Source organism: Salvelinus namaycush, chromosome 10 (assembly GCF_016432855.1).
Source record: "Salvelinus namaycush isolate Seneca chromosome 10, SaNama_1.0, whole genome shotgun sequence".
In the NCBI taxonomy this organism is placed as follows: Eukaryota; Metazoa; Chordata; class Actinopteri; order Salmoniformes; family Salmonidae; genus Salvelinus; species Salvelinus namaycush.
In genome coordinates, this window is record NC_052316.1 from 42,904,790 (window position 1) to 42,925,778 (window position 20,989).

The window sequence follows — 20,989 nt, forward strand, 5'->3', positions numbered from 1 at the left end:
GGCCAGGGTAAAGTGTGTCCAGAGTATACTGTGGCCAGGTTATAATGTGACCAGGGTGTACTGTGGCCAGGTTACACTGTGACCAGGGTATACTGTGTCCAGGGTACACTGTGTCCAGGGTATAGTGTGTCCAGGGTATACTGTGTCCAGGGTATACTGTGTTCAGGGTATACTGTGTCCAGGGTATAGTGTGGCCAGGGTATACTGTGTAGTGTGCCCAGGGTATAGTGTGGCCAGGGTATAGTGTGGCCGGGGTATAGTGTGGCCAGGGTATACTATGGCCAGGGTATAGTGTGGCCAGGGTATTCTGTGGCCAGGGTATAGTGTGGCCGGGGTATACTGTGGCCGGGGTATAGTGTGACCGGGGTATACTGTGGCCGGGGTATACTGTGGCCGGGGTATAGTGTGGCCGGGGTATAGTGTGGCCGGGGTATAGTGTGGCCGGGGTATAGTGTGGCCGGGGTATAGTGTGGCCGGGGTATAGTGTGGCCGGGGTATAGTGTGACCAGGGTATAGTGTGACCGGGGTATAGTGTGACCGGGGTATAGTGTGTCCAGGGTATAGTGTGACCGGGGTATAGTGTGGCCGGGGTATAGTGTGGCCGGGGTATAGTGTGGCCGGGGTATAGTGTGGCCGGGGTATAGTGTGGCCGGGGTATAGTGTGACCGGGGTATAGTGTGGCCGGGGTATAGTGTGGCCGGGGTATAGTGTGGCCGGGGTATAGTGTGGCCGGGGTATTCTGTGGCCAGGGTATTCTGTGGCCAGGGTATAGTGTGGCCAGGGTATACTGTGGCCAGGGTATAGTGTGGCCAGGGTATAGTGTGGCCAGGGTATAGTGTATAGTGTCTTACCTCAGCCTCCTTGGTGCGTGTGTGCAGGGCGTTCTGTAGCTGGCTGATGAGTGCATCTCTCTCTCTCAAGCTGCGGCTGTGTCTCTCCTCACTGTCCGCATGATGGCGCTGTACACTCCTCCACGCCTCACACACCTGCTCCTGCTCCAAACCCTTCCCACGCACCAGCACCTCCAGACTCTAACACAGACACACATATACACACACACAGAGAAAGATATAAAAAATGGTGTGTGTGTGTGTGTGCGCGTATGTCTGTTAGTGTGCATGTGTTTATATTAGTGTGGTGTGTGTGGGTGTTCATCAGTACCATGATGGTCTCTTCGTTGTTGGACAGTACACAGCGTTGTCTCTCCAGGTCTCTCTTCTTCTCTCTGAGCAGCAGCTGTAGCCGTCGCATCTCTCCCTCCTTCTCCTCCACACAGTGGAACTTCTCATCCACCGCTCGCTGAGAGCAGGGAACATCATGCAGTAGAACAATATAATGCATCTCTATGAGAACACAGCTGTCAATCAACACCCTACATGACACTGCTACAATGCCCTGCTGTATCATATGGTTGATGTAACAGCTGTAGTTGTTCTTATGGGGTTCAACTCTGGTAGTGTATGTGTCTCACCTCCAGTGCTCTGTCCCTCTCCTTGATGCGCTCTTTCAGTTTGGAGAGGAGTTTGGGCCCCTGTTGCTGGTCCAACAACTCTGTGTACTCCTGAGACAGGGACAGGGTTGTGTGAGGAAGGCTGTGTGTGTGTGTGTGTGTGTGTGTGTGTGTGTGTGTGTGTGTGTGTGTGTGTGTGTGTGTGTGTGTGTGTGTGTGTGTGTGTGTGTGTGTGTGTGTGTGTGTGTGTGTGTGTGTGTGTGTGTGTGTGTGTGTATCTCTGTGTGTCTGACCTGCACAAGCTGCTCTTTGCTCTGAAGCGAGGTCCTCAGCTCTCTGATGGTCTTCTCCATGTCCTCCTCCTCTCTAAGTCTCTCTCCTTCCTTTTCATTCAGCTGTTCCTTTCTCTGCTGCAGCTCTGAGCGAACTTTCTCCAGCGCCAGATGCAAGTCCTAGAGACAGGTAGCATCATACAGTCAGTCTCATACAAAAACACATGTTAACACACAAGTAAATGCACAAACCTGGTTGTGTCTGTCAGTGCTGTGTCTGTGCTCCATGGCCCCCTGCAGGTCTTGCTCCAGGCGGATCAGGGCTCTAGTGAGGTCCTCCTCCTTCCTGGTAGCCTGCCGCTGGGCCCTCTGGCCTGCCTGCAGCTCCAGCTGGGCCTGGAACAGAGAGCCCTGGAGGGCCAGCACCTTCCCCTGCCCTCGCACTGACTCGGCCCCAGACACCTGCACCGAGATGAGAAGGAGAGAGGAGATGAGGGGGTGGGGTAGAGGGAAAGCCAGAGAGTGAAGAGTATACAGAGTTCTAAACGACAGGGACTTTAGAGAGCGTTTCATTAGATACAGCGTGCTGTGAGCATGGGTCTTGGAGACCATTATAACATAACCCATTGTATGGGTTATAACCCATCTCGGTCATTTTAAAATATTGGGTGTTTTCCAGTGTAGATTACTGCATAATGTATACCACAGTAGGCTGCTGATGGGAGAACGCCTCATTGCATCAGGTGCAGATTTTATTCAGAGCATTTTAGTGTGATTTACCTGTCGTGTCTGGACCTGGTTTCTGTTGGCCAGGTCTTTGAGAGAACACAGCATGTCGTTCTGTTCCTCTATGACTCGGTACAACTCTGCTGCCTAAGAGAGACACACACAAAACACAAGTATCTTATAAGTAACCTATTGTTCATCAGTGGTGGAGAGAAATACATCAAGTGTCATTGAGAATCTGTGTACTTTTTGTCAATGTCTCTTCTTGTGTGCCTCTGTATTTCTCAGTGTCTAATTTTCAGAATTTTCTGTCTCTCTCACTCTCAGTTTTTGAAAACTCCTCTCTCTCTCTCTCTGTCTCCATTCCTCCCTCCATCCTTCCATACCTCAGTGTCCTTGCTGTTGATAGTGTCAGTGAGGTTGAGGACGTTTCGTTCCTGTCTCTGTGCCTCCTCTCTGACCAAGCGCAGCTCACACTCCATGTCCCCCAGTCGCACCTGCAGCTTCTACACAACACAGTCCCGGACACGTCAGAGTCAGGCTAAACATTATATACAATATAACAGTTCACAAATTATGTTATCATGTTCATAAATACTTTATAAGCAAGCCTTTAATTTAAATGCTTGATTTTGGTTGTAATTGTTTTAACATTGAATACATAATCCACCCTTTCTGCTATGGTCCAGTAACGTAACAATAGGAAGACCTACAGAAATGTTGAGTGTCTGAGGGGGGAAGTGGTACCTGGTTCCTGGCCTCGCTCTCGCTGATCTTGGCCTGTAGAGAGTGGACCTGGAGCTGGGCCTTCTGGAGCTCACTAACACAGTGACCTGCAGCACTCTCATACTGCGACAGCTTGCCTTGCTGCTCATCTAGCAGCCTCTGAAACACACCAGAACACACACAGAGGTTCAGGTTAATACAATAGATATACAGATTCACCTACACACACACTTCCCATGCAGTTGTGTGAGAGAGTGGAAAGTGATGAGGTCAGCTAGCTCACTGCTCGATCACTTCCTGAGAAAGAAGTCCCCATTTCCATGGCAGCGTGGTGTTTACTTCCTGTTTGTTGTTTTTCAGATGTACAGATACAGATTGATCTGTACAACCACCCAGCCTGTTGGGGTTTAAAATAAACCACAACTCCACGGTTACATCTAAGAAGGGCTATCTTTATTAATGTGAGGGACTATTTTGGTCTGCATGGTCTCTAATAGTCAATAATAGGAAAATAACTAAATTGTCTTTGTCATTTAATTGCCAATCAGCCTCTTCAGACTATCACCTGGAATATGTGTGATACGATCCGCTCCCACATGCTGTCCTGTAAACTCATTACAGGTAGGACACACACACACACACACACACACACACACACACACACACACACACACACACACACACACACACACACACACACACACACACACACACACACACACACACACACACACACAGGACTCAAACTGGGCTCTAATGACTGGATGTTGTTCCATTGGCTTAGTGAACCAACAACCCAGTACACTCCCCGAGTCATGCTTATCAACAGGCCAAGTTTGGGGTCACTTAGAAATGTCCTTGTTTTGAAAGAAAAGCAATTTTTTTGGCCATTAAAATAACATCAAATTGATCAGAAATACAGTGTAGACATTGTTAATGTTGTAAATGACTATTGTAGCTGGAAACAGCTGATTTTTAACTTCTTATGGCTGGGGGCAGTATTGAGTAGCTTGGATGAATAAGGTGCCCAGAGTAAACTGCTGAAAACTGTTGTGCTGATTAATGAAGCAATAAAACTGGCCTTCTTTAGACTAGTTGAGTATCTGGAGTGTCAGCATTTGTGGGTTCGATTACAGGCTCAAAATGGCCAGAAACAAAGAACTTTCTTCTGAAACTCGTCAGTCTATTCTTGTTCTGAGAAATTAAGGCTTTTCCATGCGAGAAATTGCCAAGAAACTGAAGATCTCGTACAACGCTGTGTACTACTCCCTTCACAGAACAGTGCAAACTGGTTCTAACAAGAATAGAAAGAGGAGTGGGAGGCCCCGGTGCACAACTGAGCAAGAGGACAAGTACATTAGAGTGTCTAGTTTGAGAAACAGACGCCTCACAAATCCTCAACTGGCAGCTTCATTAAATAGTACCCACAAAACACCAGTCTCAACGTCAACAGTGAAGAGGTGACTCCGGGATGCTGGCCTTCTAGGCAGAGTTCCTCTATCCAGTCTCAACGTCAACAGTGAAGAGGCGACTCCGGGATGCTGGCCTTCTAGGCAGAGTTCCTCTATCCAGTCTCAACGTCAACAGTGAAGAGGCGACTCCGGGATGCTGGCCTTCTAGGCAGAGTTCCTCTATCCAGTCTCAACGTCAACAGTGAAGAGGTGACTCCGGGATGCTGGCCTTCTAGGCAGAGTTCCTCTATCCAGTCTCAACGTCAACAGTGAAGAGGCGACTCCGGGATGCTGGCCTTCTAGGCAGAGTTCCTCTATCCAGTCTCAACGTCAACAGTGAAGAGGCGACTCCGGGATGCTGGCCTTCTAGGCAGAGTTCCTCTATCCAGTCTCAACGTCAACAGTGAAGAGGCGACTCCGGGATGCTGGCCTTCTAGGCAGAGTTCCTCTATCCAGTCTCAACGTCAACAGTGAAGAGGCGACTCCGGGATGCTGGCCTTCTAGGCAGAGTTGAAAATAAAAACGCCATATCTCAGACTGGCCAATGAAAAGAAAAGATTAAGATGGGCAAAAGAACACAGACACTGGACAGAGGAACTCTGCCTAGAAGGACAGCATCCCGGGGTCACCTCGTCACTGTTGACGTTGAGACTGGATAGAGGAACTCTGCCTAGAAGGACAGCATCCCGGGGTCACCTCTTCACTGTTGACGTTGAGACTGGATAGAGGAACTCTGCCTAGAAGGACAGCATCCCGGGGTCACCTCGTCACTGTTGACATTCAGACTGGTGTTTTTCTTTCAAAAACAAGGACATTTCTAAGTGACCCCAAACTTTTGAACGGTAGTGTAGGTCTACACTATGAGCCTGACAGACAGACGAGGCCAGCAACTGGCTAACTATTAACATGACAAAAAGCCTGTCTAACACGAGGCCGCTGCCATGGCTACGGCCATGTTGCTAGGATAGCGATGAGAGTGGTAATCAAGGGGCCAGCTGTGTTCAGCTGTATGATTGGTGGATGGCTAAAAAAGCCAATCAAATACGGCCAAAAGCCTTGACCTTGTTCATTCATATTAAATAATAGACATTGAAACTGCAGATTAGCTGGAGAGGATCCATCTCAACTGCAATATCACAGACTATGTGGACATTCTACAAATCACTAGGGGAAAACTGGGAGAATGAAGCTCTATACAGGGCAAGGCCCATAGAAGCTGATCTGGTAGTTCCAGTGTGTCTGATCTAAGAGCCTGGGGCTGGTGGTTGTCCTGCTGGCTACCTGCTGGAAGCGGAAGGGCCCACACTGCACATAGTCATCCAGCCACTGCTCCTCCATCGCTGAGAGCTCTGTCTGCAGCTCCTGCTGACTGCTGGGGGTCACCAGATCTGGGATGGCAGGGTGGGAGTAGAGCTCATAGTCTGGGGTCCTGAGGGACTGGGGGAGACCCATCTCCAGTTTGGGTTTAACTAGGATAGGGAGCTTGCTGCCTTGAGGGGACTTTAGAGGTCTGTACTCCCAGTTCCTCACTAGACTTAGCGCCAGCTCCAGGGTCAACCCAGAGACTGACTTGTCCCTGGGGGCCACATCCCACTGGAGGTGCGGGCCCCTCCTCTGAACCCTCCCTGGGTCCTTCTCTCCTCTCTCTCTCTCCTCTTCCTCTCGGTGGGTGGCACAGGGCCGAGCCACGTCCACAGCTGTGTCCAGAGATTCAACCGACGTGCCCGGGCTGAGGGTCATCCTCTCTGGGTCCCCATCACACAGCGTCCTGTCGCTCTCTGGTTCCATGGGAGGGGACTCGGAGGGGACGGGCGTGGACTCTGACCCTGTGGAGGTCTCCTCGCCCCCCATGGTGCTGCCTGAGTACCGAGTAGAGGGTCCACAAGACGTGCTCCTCCTGCCCACCCACCGAGGGACCTTACACACAGCCTCGTAGTCAGAGTCGGCCACACGGAGAGCGGCGCATCCCCTGCACCGCCTGGAGCGATGCCCAGAGAGAGCCTCCGATCCTGTGCACTGAGGGTGATGATGCTGGCTGTGGTGCTGGGGGTCTGGGGCTGGGCTCTGCTGGTCCTCGTGGTCAGCCCAGGACTCGTACACAGAGTAGGCCAGGTCGTCCTGGAGCAGGGCGCTGTACCTGGCCTCCTGCAGGGCTGAGAGGTCCACTACAGGGGAGTCACCCTCAGACCGCCCAGCACCCTCTGTCTCTCCTTCCCCAGTACCCCCCAGCCGCATCCCCATCCCAGTCTGATCCAGGGTCTGGTCCTGAGGGTTGTTCTTCCGGTACAGGCCTCCTATACACTGTCTAAGCCGGTCCTTCTCCTGCAGCAGCTTGTGCAGGCGCTCCAGAGACAGGGCCTCCACACGGGCGATCACTGTGTCGAAACGGTACATGCGGTCCAGCATGAAGGTACACTTGGAGCAGGCGAACTCCCCACGGCCGTCGCGGGTCAGCTCTCTGCCCAGGGCGTGGGACAGCAGCACCTGCAGGTTGAGTTTGGAGGCCGGATGGAAGATCCATCGCCGTTGGTTACCGCAGAGCTCGCGGGCACAGATCCGACACACTTCCTTCATTTTGACGTCCAACATCACAGATAATATCTGCTTTCAGTTTAACTGTGGGGTGGGGATTGTGTCTGTTCTGATTGCTCAGGCAATAAAATAAAGTGTCTTGTACCAACAGGTTGGATATCAATAATCCATCAATAAACCAATTGATTGAAATGATTTAGCTGTGCAATGTTCATGTAGTTTTCTTCAATGTGCTGCTTTCGCAACAACTAATGGGGATGCTAATAAAATACCTAAATGTATTAAAAAAGTTATCTTCAACATAAACAGGTCAATATTAGCCTAATACATAAACCAGTGCATTGTGCCATATTGCTGTTGGTAAAAACTCCTCGTTGCATCCTCGATGAAGAACCGCATTACAGAAACGGGTATACAATCGCATTGCAGTGCTTTGAAAGGGCGCAATCATTTCTATATCAACGCGTTGACTTCTATTCAATGTCATCTAAAGAATATAGACTGTAATCAAACATAGTCAATAGGGAATATAATAAGGAAGAGACGTCTTTCATCTGTGATGAGCGCAGATAAAAATCCATTGTCATTGTCGTTGTAACAATGTCACTGTCTGCGGCAGGGGCTGCAGCACTTTCAGTTCGTCAATGATACAAAATGTAATCAAGCTGATAGATACATTACATCAAACCTTCTGGTTACAGAATCAAACTAAATTTGTCAGCGTATTTTTGTTTCACTGCCGAAATGCCGATGTAATCTCATATTTTCTAACAGTACTAATCCAAGACAACAAAATGACAGTTCCACTGTCTCATCGCGGCTAATCCGACACGAACACGGAATTCACCACCCGAAACGAAAAGACGGTAGCAGAGACGTCCTTATCAAAAATACATCCTTGTCCCGTTATTTTTCGGCTCCATGATAGCAGTTCACCGGACGCTGTGATGAGGATGGAACGGGAGGTTTGGTTTCCACGGGTTTTAACGTGCATAGTTTATTAGCCTAGGTAGGCTACCGAACAGGGCGGGATGGAAACGTTGACAGAGATTCACTGGACAACCTGGTCTCATAGCATTTCGTATTATTCTGTACTTAAATCAGTGCCTACTCCATTTAGTATGATACACTATGTTTCATATGTATGTATTAATTTGCTATTCCAATTTGCATGATATTGTAACGACCCTAGGTTTACAAAATTACAAAATTAAACAAGGTTACAAAATTGAACAAGGTTACAAAATCCAATTCGTTACAATATGTTACGAAAATTGCAAAATGTACAATATGTCATCAATTTCCAAAACATATGATATGTTACGATTCCAATTTGGTGTTGCTAACATTAGCTAAGTGGCTAACGCTAACATTAGTTAGCTGGATAACTTTATCTAGGCTAAGGTTAGGGTTAAGGTTAGGAGTTAGGTTAAAGGGTTAGGATTAGGGGAAGGGTTATCTAACAGGCTAAGTAGTTGCAAAGTAGCTAAAAAGTAGTAAGTACTTGCAATGTTGCTAATTAGCAAAAATTCTAAAGTTGTCCGTAATGAGATTCGAACACGCAACTTTTGGGTTGCTAGACGTTTGTGTTATACGCCCATTCACCCAATCTGACATCAAGTAACCTTCTGTTTTATGTAACCATACCAAATGTAACATATACTGATTTGAGAAACCCGGAACCACATGTACTATGTTACATCTAGTCTATGAGACCAGGCTGCACTGGAAGGTACCATTTCACTGAAACAGGGATGATAGATTCCTCCTGGGCATAAGGCCTGCCTGACTGCTTGACAGTCTAAAAACATCACATTATGTAACCAAATACATTTATATTATTATTCCTTTAGATCCTCCCGCCACAATTTATAGATATTCATAAGATAGATAAGGTGGAAATTACTATAGGCCTATAAAGTATGCCTATAGAGATAGTCAGTATCTGATTATCTGTTTTATGACAAAAGCCATATCCCATTATACACTGGTTATTATAATGCATAATAGAAATATGAAGGCATAGCCTAATATAATATAACATCTAAACAAGTTAGCTTCTGAGCTGTGTGTGTGTGTGTGTGTGTGTGTATGTATGTGTGTGTGTGTGTGTGTGTGTGTGTGTGTGTGTGTGTGTGTGTGTGTGTGTGTGTGTGTGTGTGTGTGTGTGTGTGTGTGTGTGTGTGTGTGTGTGTGTGTGTGTGTGTGTCACTGTGTGCTTGAAACTTAGAATTAGGCCACCATTTCATGTTCATTTACTTGAAACGTGTCTTTCCACTCTGCTGAAGTCATAGGCTACTACGTTAGAATGAGTTCATCTGTACCCTGAGGCAGGAATTTCCCAGCAGCACCCAGGCTTTTGGCCTTCACACGGAGGCCCTCACGTCAGCCAAAAACATGAAGGGATAAGGGGAAGAGAGCCCCTGCTACCTACCAATCACATAATACTGTGTGATGCACTGATGGGAGTTTAGCCTAAATCCTGCCTCTCAGAACCCCTAGGCTTTCCCGTGCAGTAAGAGCATGAATCTTCCCCACCCAGCACCCTTTCATTACCAGTGTTGTTTATGTTGATGTAAATGATCAGTCCTGATTTGTTTTTTTCCAGAGGGTGCAGACCTTTGGGAACTCAAGTGTACTAACCTCTAATGTACATTTGTCACCCAATAAGCTCAAATAAATTAATCCTGGAGACGAGACGTCATAACAGCGATCGACCCTAACGATCAACGCAATCAAAACTCTATTAATCCTAATCAGTGGGAATAACAACGTCTATTTAGTCATTACTCTACTGTTCATTTCTCTGTAAGTGACAGAAATAAAGAGTCAAGAAAGGGTGACTAAATACATTTCCCTTTTGGGGTGTCTCTTTTGTTGGTGTGCCATGTCAACAACCGATTCATTCCTCCCGTAATTAAAATTCACTTACATCATGGCCTTTTAAAAGACAGAAGTGCCAGACTGCAATGTGATTGTAATTATAGCTGCCGTGAGTTAGGATACCCAGTTTAACCTTTGAAATAACGGTGTGTGTGTGTGTGTGTGTGTGTGTGTGTGTGTGTGTGTGTGTGTGTGTGTGTGTGTGTGTGTGTGTGTGTGTGTGTGTGTGTGTGTGTGTGTGTGTGTGTGTGTGTTTGTATGTAACACATTTACATCAACATAACCCATCTTTTTGATTAGCTGTAATACATGATGCAAGTAAACAGGAATAGAAGAATATAATACTGTAGAAGAATACATCTCAATATGAAATTCAAGTCCCATTACATCCAAACCAGACAACATTGCATGATTTTCTCACAGTGCCATGGCAACAAGCAATATTATATAATACAGCTGAAACATGAAACCCAGCTAGATATGCTCAATACTGTAGAGGGAGAGATTTTAATGTTGAACAATATTTCTGAGTGACCCAAATGCACCAAGCATTGTGATCCTTGTGCATTTGTGTAACAGCATGTGTGTCTGTGGCACCTTAATGGGGGAGGACGGGCTCGTAGTAATGACTGGAGCGGAGTCAGTGGAATGGTATCAAATACATTAAACACATGGTTTCCATGGTTTCCAGGTGTTTGATGTCATTCCATTCACTCCCTTCCAGACATTATTATGAGCCGTTCTCCCCTCAGCACCATGTGTGTATATGTGTGTATATGTGTGTAACCAATATGTCCTCTATTTTACATGCAGTTTGCATTGGTTTCCAACAGAGGGCAACCTCCGACCATTTGTCCCTGCAGGGAGCATGGAGCGGGTTGGCACGGTTCTCACATACCATTGCCTTGCTATCAAACACTGGTCTCGGCAACGCTGGCTACAGGCCTTGAATTCCATCCCTCATCTCGCAAACTTCAGTTTATCATCATTTACTGCAGCCCACTTCACCAGTGTTCCTGTCTCGTGTGTGTGTGCATGTTCATGCTCCAAAAGCATATGTCAAACCAATGGAATCATAACCCTTCAGATTCCCACAACAGACTGAGTATGGCATCTGATGGCAGTAATTCTGCCCCACATACCTGCATCTCCTGCTGGACACAGCTCTTCTTCCGACTCTTCTCACCCCGCAGCAACTGTGGACAATAAGGATGGTCATCATACTCAATTTGATGTTCCTCAGAAAAATGTGAAAACAAATATATGAATGACAGGATTGCATTGCATGACGTTCTGTGAAAAGGGTCACATTTTCTTATCAGGATATCATAGAGTTCCACTATCCTACTACATTCTAGGATTAAAAATAGACATGGAGGCACTCGTGAGTCCTGCTGCATACAATCTATAAACTCCATCTGTGATTCTCCATATCATGGTGGTGCTGAGGTGTGTTAGTCTAGTCTTTGACGAGGTGTGCTAGCCTTGTGATGAGGTGTGCTAGCCTAGCCTTGTGATGAGGTGTGCTAGCCTAGCCTTGTGATGAGGTGTGCTAGCCTAGCTGAGCGATGAGATGTGCTATCCTAGCAATGAGGTGTGCTAGCCTAATCTTGTGATGAGGTGTGCTAGCCTAGCCTAGTCTTGTGATGAGGTGTGCAAGCCTTGTCTTGTGATGAGGTGTGCTAGCCTAATCTTGTGATGAGGTGTGCTAGCCTAGCCTAGTCTTGTGATGAGGTGTGCAAGCCTTGTCTTGTGATGAGGTGTGCTAGCCTAACCTTGTGATGAGGTGTGCTAGCCTAATCTTGTGATGAGGTGTGCTAGCCTAGCCTAGTCTTGTGATGAGGTGTGCAAGCCTTGTCTTGTGATGAGGTGTGCTAGCCTAACCTTGTGATGAGGTGTGCTAGCCTAATCTTGTGATGAGGTGTACTAGCCTAGCTAGCCTAGTCTTGTGATGAGGTGTGTAAGCCTTGTCTTGTGATGAGGTTTGCTAGCCTTGTGATGAGGTGTGCTAGCCTATACTTGTGATGAGGTGTGCTAGCCTAGTCTTGTGATGAGGTGTGCAAGCCTTGTCTTGTGATGAGGTGTGCTAGCCTAGTCTTGTGATGAGGTGTGCTAGCCTAGCCTTGTGATGAGGTGTGCTAGCCTAGCGTGCCACCGTGGCATTAGTTGCCGGGGTGCCACTGACCTATATACAACATGCTTAGAAATACAGGACAGATATGGAAACAGCATCTCAACCATCTGGGTTCAGCCGTTCAGCCGTTCTTTGAGATGGGGGAGGAGAGGGGACAAGGGGGGAGGAGAGGGGACAAGGGGGGAGGAGAGGGGACAAGGGGGGAGGAGAGGTATGGCTAAACAGTGAAGAGTGTGACCCATATCTCAATAGCTAGCTGTGAGCACAGTAGATTTGGCCCTCGCGTGACCGATCAAATATCCAAACCAGTACTAGACCCCTAGTCATAAAACTAAATGTCACCCGGCTTCATATTTGTGGACCGGTTAGGATTTGTGTGAAGATGTGTGTAGCATCTGTTTCTGTAGTAAATACTGTTTATCATGAACTGTAAATTAATGGTGTGAGAGAGAGAGAGAGAGAGAGAGAGAGAGAGAGAGAGAGAGAGAGAGAGAGAGAGAGAGAGAGAGAGAGAGAGAGAGAGAGGGAGATGCTGATGGGTTGTGTATACCAGATATATACAGTAATTGTGTACTCTATGTGACCCAGTTTGATCCCATTTCAATTGTGGGGTTTTGTTTACCTCTGCATCGCTGTCTTTCTTCTGGAGGGAAGAGGAGAGGTCATGAACTCTGACCTCCAGCTCTCCGACCCTGTGGCTCAGCAACCTCCTTTCTTCAGTCAGCTCCTCTATTATTCTGAGGGAGAGAGGGAGAGGGAGAGAGAGAGAGAGAGAGAGAGAGAGAGAGAGAGAGAGAGAGAGAGAGAGAGAGAGAGAGAGAGAGAGAGAGAGAGAGAGAGAGAGAGAGAGCGGTCAACAACATAAATGTTCGCTATTTAAAGCACCACAGAGACTTTAAGGTCATTAGGTTGGGCTGGGGCCTAGAGCGCGTATGTTTTATGACGGTTGGGCTGAAGGTCCTCATGAAGCAAGTACTGTACTGCACCACCTCTTGGACTGATATGTGATCTCATACCCCTGGTTCAGTAGAGGACAGTATGTTGGGCACGACAGCCACTGTCATTCTTATCAGTGTGTGAATGACAATGTCATTGTCAAAGTCAATGTGAATCAATGCCAATGCTAATAGGCCTACCAATGCCAATGCCAATGCTAATAGGCCTACCAATGCCAATGCTAATAGGCCACTCAATGCTAATAGGCCTACCAATGCTAATTAGCCTACCAATGCTAATAGGCCTACCAATGCCAATGCTAATAGGCCACTCAATGCTAATAGGCCTACCAATGCTAATAGGCCTACCACTGCTAATAGGTCTACCAATGCCAATGCTAATAGGCCACTCAATGCTAATAGGCCTACCAACGCTAATAGGCCTACCAATGCTAATAGGCCTACCAATGCCAATGTCAATACTAATGTGAGTGCCAGACATTCTCAGCTATATAATACGACCGGTAGGCAGTAGAGGAAGTCTCTTGTATTAAAGCCACACATTACTCTGAGAGAAACACCACACTGACATGCCAGTCATGCCTCAATAACCACCTGTCTTCCATCCTCACCTCTCCTTCTCTGCCAAGGCCTCCTTCTGCAGCCTGGCTCCTAGTGACCCTCCCTTACACTCTTCCTCGTCCTCATCCTCCTCCATCTTCATCATCATCTCTCTCTCCAGGACCAGGCAGCGCTGGGACTCTTCCTCTGCTAGAGAGGCCATCTCCTCAGCCTCGGCCCGCGCTAGCTGGACCTCCTGACAACATCACAGCAGAGGAGGAGAGTGGTCATGCCAATAGTTTATTAACATTTAGTTATGGTGGGTTGTTTACAACACAATGCATCAGGTTTGAGGAGGGGAGATGTGTACAGTATATTTACAATAGTATTACTGGAGCACTGTATTAGGTGTGGGAGGAGTGGAGACATGCAAACAGGATTGAGGAGTGTCAGTGAAATGTAACCGCATCAGTGTGTGTATTAATGTGTGCGTGTGTACCTCCTGCAGCAGCTGGACCTTGGTTTCCAGGATCTCCCGCATGTGGCTGATCTCCTGCTGCCTCGCCTCACAGCCACGCTGCTGCTCCTCCTCCTCATTCTGATTGGTCTGGCTCTCAGACGTCGACCTGTCAGAGCACAGGATCACAGCGATACAGCAGAAATATAAAAGACACATCGCAGAATGAAAATATCACATCCTGTACCTCTATTTACATAACATATGTTCATATAAAAATGATACATGTTTCTGTAGACATCACCTCACAGTACAGTTAGAGTTAGATTACTGCACCTCACAGTACAGTTAGAGTTAGATTACTGCTCCTCACAGTACAGTTAGAGTTAGATTACTGCACCTCACAGTACAGTTAGAGTTAGATTACTGCTCCTCACAGTACAGTTAGAGTTAGATTACTGCACCTCACAGTACAGTTAGAGTTAGATTACTGCTCCTCACAGTACAGTTAGAGTTAGATTACTGCTCCTCACAGTACAGTTAGAGTTAGATTACTGCACCTCACACACCACCTCACAGTACAGTTAGAGTTAGATTACTGCACCTCACAGTACAGTTAGAGTTTGCCCTGGGCTGCTGCTGTTCTCAACACAATGTTGCTCTAACTGCTTTTCCACTTTGGCTATCAGTCAGCCTTTTTATAAATCTAATGACAATCACAGAAGAGAGAGAGCAAGAGAAATAGAGACGGAGAGAGAGAGAGAAAGAGAGAGAGAGACAGAGAGGGAGGGAGAGAGAGAGACAGAGAGGGAGGGAGGGAGAGGGAGAGACAGAGAGGGAGAGAGAGAGACAGAGAGGGAGAAAGAGAGAGAGAACACCCCCTGGTCTAAAGGGACTGACCCTGTTCTGTACCCATTCTCCTCCTGGGCTATAGTGTTGGAGAGATTTCACTGTGTCTTGACAAAGTACTTAATTGATTTATTAAGTATTTATTTCTCTGCATACAGTGCTGATGAATTAAAATTGGTACACAGACCTCCAATAAATGATGTTATGTTTGTGTGGAAGGATCACACCTACATAAACTGTAACTCATTTTTAACATTTAGATTTTTAAAAAATGTCCTGATTATAGAATATACAGTACCTGTTCATTAATTGTACTGAGAAATAACTTTCCTATGATAGAGGAAAACTCCTGCACAAAAAAAACACCCATTACTTCCAAAAAATATACCAGGTTAATGTTTCTCACAACCGTGTGGACCACCTTTAGACAGCACTAACTCACACTAGGATAATCGAATCAGTGTCCTCTATTTGAGGCCTTAACCTAAAATACTGTGAAACCCATAACACCTACGAGACATACTGTTTAAATAGTAAAAGAAACCCCACAGTAGAAAGTACACGGAAGGTGTGAGTGTTGTCAGAACGAGAGCTTCTGCAGTTCCACTGGTGTTGCTGCTGTGTTTAAAAATGTTTATTTCACCTTTATTTAACCAGCTAGGCCAGTTGAGAACAAGTTCTCATTTACAACTGCCACCTGGCCAAGATAAAGCAAAGCAGTGCGACAATAAACAACAACACAGAGTTACACATGGAATAAACAAACGTACAGTCAATAACACAATAGAAAAAAATATATACAGTGTGTGCAAATGGAGTAAGGAGGTAAGGCAATAAATAGGCCATAGTAGCGAAGTAATTACAGTTTAGCAAATGAACACTGGAGTGATAGATGAGCAGATGATGATGTGCAAGTAGAAATACTGGTGTGCAAAAGAGCAGACCAGTATTTCGTCTGGGTCACAGGCTCAGGGAGAGAGGGAGGGCAGGAATGAAGTTCACTATGAGAGCCAGAAGACACTAACTTCAACCTTCACTGACCTACTGGCAACCACCACCAAACCTGACATCATGTGGACTGAGCTGAAGGAGCTGAGATACATGGTGGTGGAACAGAGAGTGGAGCTGAAGTTCTATAAGAGCCAGGTAGAGGACCTGAAAACATTGAGCACAGGTCATTTGTGACAGTCATATTTTAATGTTACCAATTAAGTCTCATATCTTATATTATTAGTAGCCTAAACAAACTCAGCTGTGAAAAGATACTGATTGAATGTTGTTCTATCCATGGGGACCAGAATGACAATCAGTGAGAGAGAGAGAGAGAGAGAGAGAGAGAGAGAGAGAGAGAGAGAGAGAGAGAGAGAGAGAGAGAGAGAGAGAGAGACAGAGAGAGAGACAGAGAGAGAGACAGAGAGAGAGGAAGAGGTGGAGGAACTGAAGAGACAGAATGCAGATTCTACATCACAACTTACAGACCTCAGCATGGCGTTACAGTGATGTTCATTATAAATGTTTAACGTGACTGTAATGAGAAGTCAACCTGAGGCACTAAACTACTGTACTGTGTTATGTTTTGCTGGTTGCCTAGGAAACCGAGACATTATTTTGCAGTCGTTCAAGTTCACCAGAGTTCAAAGGCGTGGTGCTAGTGCGGATCGTAGATGTACCAGAAAAAGGAAATGGAAGTATTACCTTCGGGAAAACTGTTCAAATGTGCTCCAGACCCCTACTTTTCCCTGATAATGGTAGCAGCATATGGACATATAAAAAGATACAACGGATAACAGAATAAGATATTTGCTTGATAATCGCAATGACTAAGCCGTAGCTTTTAGTTGTTTATTCTTATCCATATTCACAGACAAACCAAAGATGGCGTTCTTCACAGCTCTGACTGACGATATTCAACTTGGACCTTTCAGCAATGAAACTACTCTAACCTACAGCAAAGTCGTCACAAACATCGGCAAGGCTTACAACCAATTTAAAGGTACTACATCCTGTGCATCCATTTCAGCTATATGATTGACAGCTGAAGAAAAATGTACTTGTGAATATATACATATTCATTTCTTGATGCATGTCTCTTCACAGCACCAGTAAGGGGAGTCTCTAATTCAGATACAGCGCTCCATGTATCTTGACAAATATATATCCACAAACGGGTGTATTTTTGTACAAGAATGATCAGAGAATGGCTTCCACATATGAAGGGGACAATGATGGCATGTTTACGAATGTATCTAATGCAGCTGTCCTGGAGTTAGAGGTGGGAGATGTGGTTTACGTGCGTCTCCCTGTAAACTACCGAATCTATGCTGGTTCAGACAATAAGAGCACCTTCAGTGGCTTCCTGCTCTTCATTTAAATGATGATCTGCTCAACGGTGTTTTGGTGTGTCGATGAGAGACCACAGTGTTTTCCCTCCCACCAATAAAAACATGAACCTAGTGATTTGTTCCCAGACTTTTTCCTTAATGTAATTAGGTATGGCGTACTTCTATGAGAAGTAACACTATTATTCTTGAATCTAACATTTAGTACTGTAAATAGAGAGAACAATAATAAAAACAAAAAGTGAAAAAAATACAACCCTGAAGATGAATGAATTTGAATGGATTTTTAGTAAAGTAAGAATATATAGAGTAGATAGATGATGAAGGAGGGAGGGTTCTACTTTAGAACCAACCTTATAGAGGGAGATATATGAGAGGGTATAGAGCAGTGGTATTCAAAGGCAGGGTCACGGCCCCTCGTGGGGTCACAGATTATTGTATGGGACAATATATATTTTTGAGAAAGATAAATAAATAAATATAATTTTATTGAGTAAATATACATATTGGTTTCTTTTCATTTTAATAAGAGATTAAAATTCAATGAACTGAAGGTTATTTGTTCATGTAAAAATCTAAACGTACCAATTTTAAGGTTGTGGCATTAGATTTGCTGTGGGGTGGGGTCACGAGAAATTCTTGAGGAAAAAATGGGGTCCCCAGAAATTTGGGTGGAAAAAACGGGGTGCCCGCTGAACAAGTTAGAATATCAGTGGTATAGAGTATGTTGTATCTAAGGAGATATATCTCTACCATTGAGAGACACTGAGACAGACAGCTGCTCTATTTACAGACAGGTGCTGGTGCTCAAATACTCCTTGGCTCAGCAAAACAACCCAGAGACTACCCTCCTCTCCCTATCACCCTCTCGCTCTGTCTCTACCTCTCCTTCATTTTACCGACAGGCTACCCCTCTTCTCTCACTATCGTCCTCTCACTTCATCTCTCCCTCATCCCTTTATCTTTAGTCCAACTATCCACAGAGGGCACTTCATACTCTTCAAAAGCATGTCAGAGCCTGGCCCTCTCCACCAGGCATTCCTACGGGCTTTAAAGCTGTTGTTAGGTGAGTCTACATGACAGAGGGAGGGTTAAGACGGGTTAGTATAAGCCCAGCACCCTCATGGCCTGAGGACAGCTGTAGTCTGAAGAGTGAACAGCAGGAATCTATCTGAGGACCAGACTGGACAGTACAGGGGGGATGTATTACCTCCTGTGTGCATATAGAGATCAACTGTACACTACTAGTATCTGTCTATGCAATGACATGGTAGTTGACTCACAAGGCCTTGTCCAGAATCTCCTGTTTCTCTGTGAGTTCCTGCTTCAAGCTCTCCACCTCCACTTTCAACTCAATGTTCTGGAACACACAGAGAGAAACACGTCAAATCACAAAACAACAATATATCACACAGAAACCATGAACTGTGCATATGTAATATATAATGAAACAAAAAATTGTGTAGCTGTTCAATTCTGTTAAGAGGCATGAATTGACTCAGATTAGCTTCATAATATAGTATACAAAATGAATCTCCCAAAGTACACAACCCATATCTCAGTGATATGAGAGTGAAGCAGGTTTATAAATAGCATAGAGGGATATGAACACCTGCTAGTTCCCTCCCCAGCCCCCCCCATCCCTCCCCCAGACCCCTATCTAACCCCCTCCCCTCTCTTCCCCCTACTGCCCCCAGCACACAGCAACAGGGACAGTTATAACCCCAGGTACTGGAGAAGGACAGTAACAGTTTGTTAATAGCTATGGGAATACTGTACTCAAGTGACTTGTTAGATACAGAGTATGATGTATAACTCATAACAAAGACATGTTGAATTGCTAACCTGTTACTCTGTAAACCTGTTACTCTGTAAACCGTATGAGCATACCGACACATACACTGCATGTATGGACATTGACACACACACACACGCACAACACACACACACATAAGGAATGCACGCACGCAGACAAGCATAATAAACACACAAATCAAATCAAATTGTATTTGTCACATGCGCCGAATACAACAGGTGTAGACCTTAACGTGAAATGTTTACTTACAAGTCCTTAACCAACCGTCTCTGATCTGTCAACATTACTGGACTACTGTCTCTGATCTGTCAACATTACTGGACTACTGTCTCTGTTCTGTCAACATTACTGGACTACTGTCTCTGTTCTGTCAACATTACTGGACTACTGTCTCTGATCTGTCAACATTACTGGACTACTGTCTCTGATCTGTCAACATTACTGGACTACTGTCTCTGATCTGTCAACATTACTGGACTACTGTCTCTGATCTGTCAACATTACTGGACTACTGTCTCTGATCTGTCAACATTACTGGACTACTGTCTCTGTTCTGTCAACATTACTGGACTACTGTCTCTGTTCTGTCAACATTACTGGACTACTGTCTCTGATCTGTCAACATTACTGGACTACTGTCTCTGATCTGTCAACATTACTGGACTACTGTCTCTGATCTGTCAACATTACTGGACTACTGTCTCTGATCTGTCAACATTACTGGACTACTGTCTCTGATCTGTCAACATTACTGGACTACTGTCTCTGATCTGTCAACATTACTGGACTACTGTCTCTGATCTGTCAACATTATTGGACTACTGTCTCTGATCTGTCAACATTACTGGACTACTGTCTCTGATCTGTCAACATTATAAATCAGGAGGTGCACGAAGTTAACTGCACATACTTTTCAGCCATGGCATTTAGAAGGAGCAAAACAAATGTTACAATCAGATGTTTTAATCTGATTTGATTCTGTTGGTATTGGTCATGGCTTGTCTGGACACAAAACATTGTTGTTCCTGTCGCTCTGTCGGTCCTTAATCGTTGCTCTGCACTTCATAGAAATAAGTCCCTGAATTACAAGGAGATCATTGATGTTATTGTTATAATATGATCATGTTTTGATGATACTCACAATAACAATTATTTCTATACTTTGGATAACAACATGAAGGCACATAACCTTCAGATGAGTTCTACTGAGGGAGCTGCTAGAGAGATGATCTTTATACTTCAACGGTAATATCAAAGTTGAATATTAATGAAGTAATCATCTAGTCAGCCAACACAGTACATTATCACCGACCCAGTGTTTTATTACAGCAGCTGTAGGTGTCTAGTAACCTGGTCCTAGGTCTGTTTGTGTTGTCTTGCCAAATCCTTTGCATTGATTTGATAATGACAGCAGTGGAGTTGGCAAGACAACACAAACAGGTCTGGGACCAGGCTAGGTGTCTAAGGCTGCAGTCAGAGAAGGTCACAGAGGTTGACACAGAAAGCTGATCTGCTAGTCTCACTGCAGCAGATATGCTACAGGCATATGATAAGGCATAAACTGTTCATAGAGTAAATGTCTGCAGATCATATCCCTGGTTTGACTGTAGCCTGCAGTAAGGTCAGAGGGGTGGATATAGAAAGCTGACATCTGTTTGAAACTCTGAGGTGTTCACTGGGGGGTCTCTGATTGGTGGCGTCGGAGGGATTTTCTCAAAAACTATTGGCTCCACTGCCCCCAGGCCAGACAGCAGCTGCTGAGGTATCACCTTTGCAACAACGACCGGTCTCAACCAGTCTTAACCACATCAGTCACGTTGCCTGTCCAGTGAGCAGGTCTGTTTTTCAAAATAAATAT

At 45.5% G+C, this 20,989-nt stretch overlaps 1 protein-coding gene across 3 annotated transcripts in view; it reads right to left on the bottom strand.

The window, feature by feature from the left end:
- LOC120055042 (phosphodiesterase 4D interacting protein) overlaps nt 1-20,989 on the bottom strand; it is an 83,201-nt gene that overhangs the window by 60,808 nt on the left and 1,404 nt on the right. For all 3 annotated transcript variants that reach the window (XM_039002900.1, XM_039002899.1, XM_039002897.1), the window contains exons 2-14: nt 18,599-18,675; nt 14,170-14,296; nt 13,742-13,926; nt 12,797-12,911; nt 11,183-11,236; nt 3,196-3,333; nt 2,835-2,954; nt 2,503-2,595; nt 1,975-2,184; nt 1,744-1,902; nt 1,472-1,561; nt 1,162-1,299; nt 852-1,031 (exon numbers count right to left, since the gene is read on the bottom strand). In XM_039002900.1, coding sequence (XP_038858828.1) covers nt 852-1,031; nt 1,162-1,299; nt 1,472-1,561; nt 1,744-1,902; nt 1,975-2,184; nt 2,503-2,595; nt 2,835-2,954; nt 3,196-3,333; nt 11,183-11,236; nt 12,797-12,911; nt 13,742-13,926; nt 14,170-14,296; nt 18,599-18,675 — 1,686 coding nt within the window. The remainder of the gene's footprint in view (nt 1-851; nt 1,032-1,161; nt 1,300-1,471; nt 1,562-1,743; nt 1,903-1,974; nt 2,185-2,502; nt 2,596-2,834; nt 2,955-3,195; nt 3,334-11,182; nt 11,237-12,796; nt 12,912-13,741; nt 13,927-14,169; nt 14,297-18,598; nt 18,676-20,989) is intronic.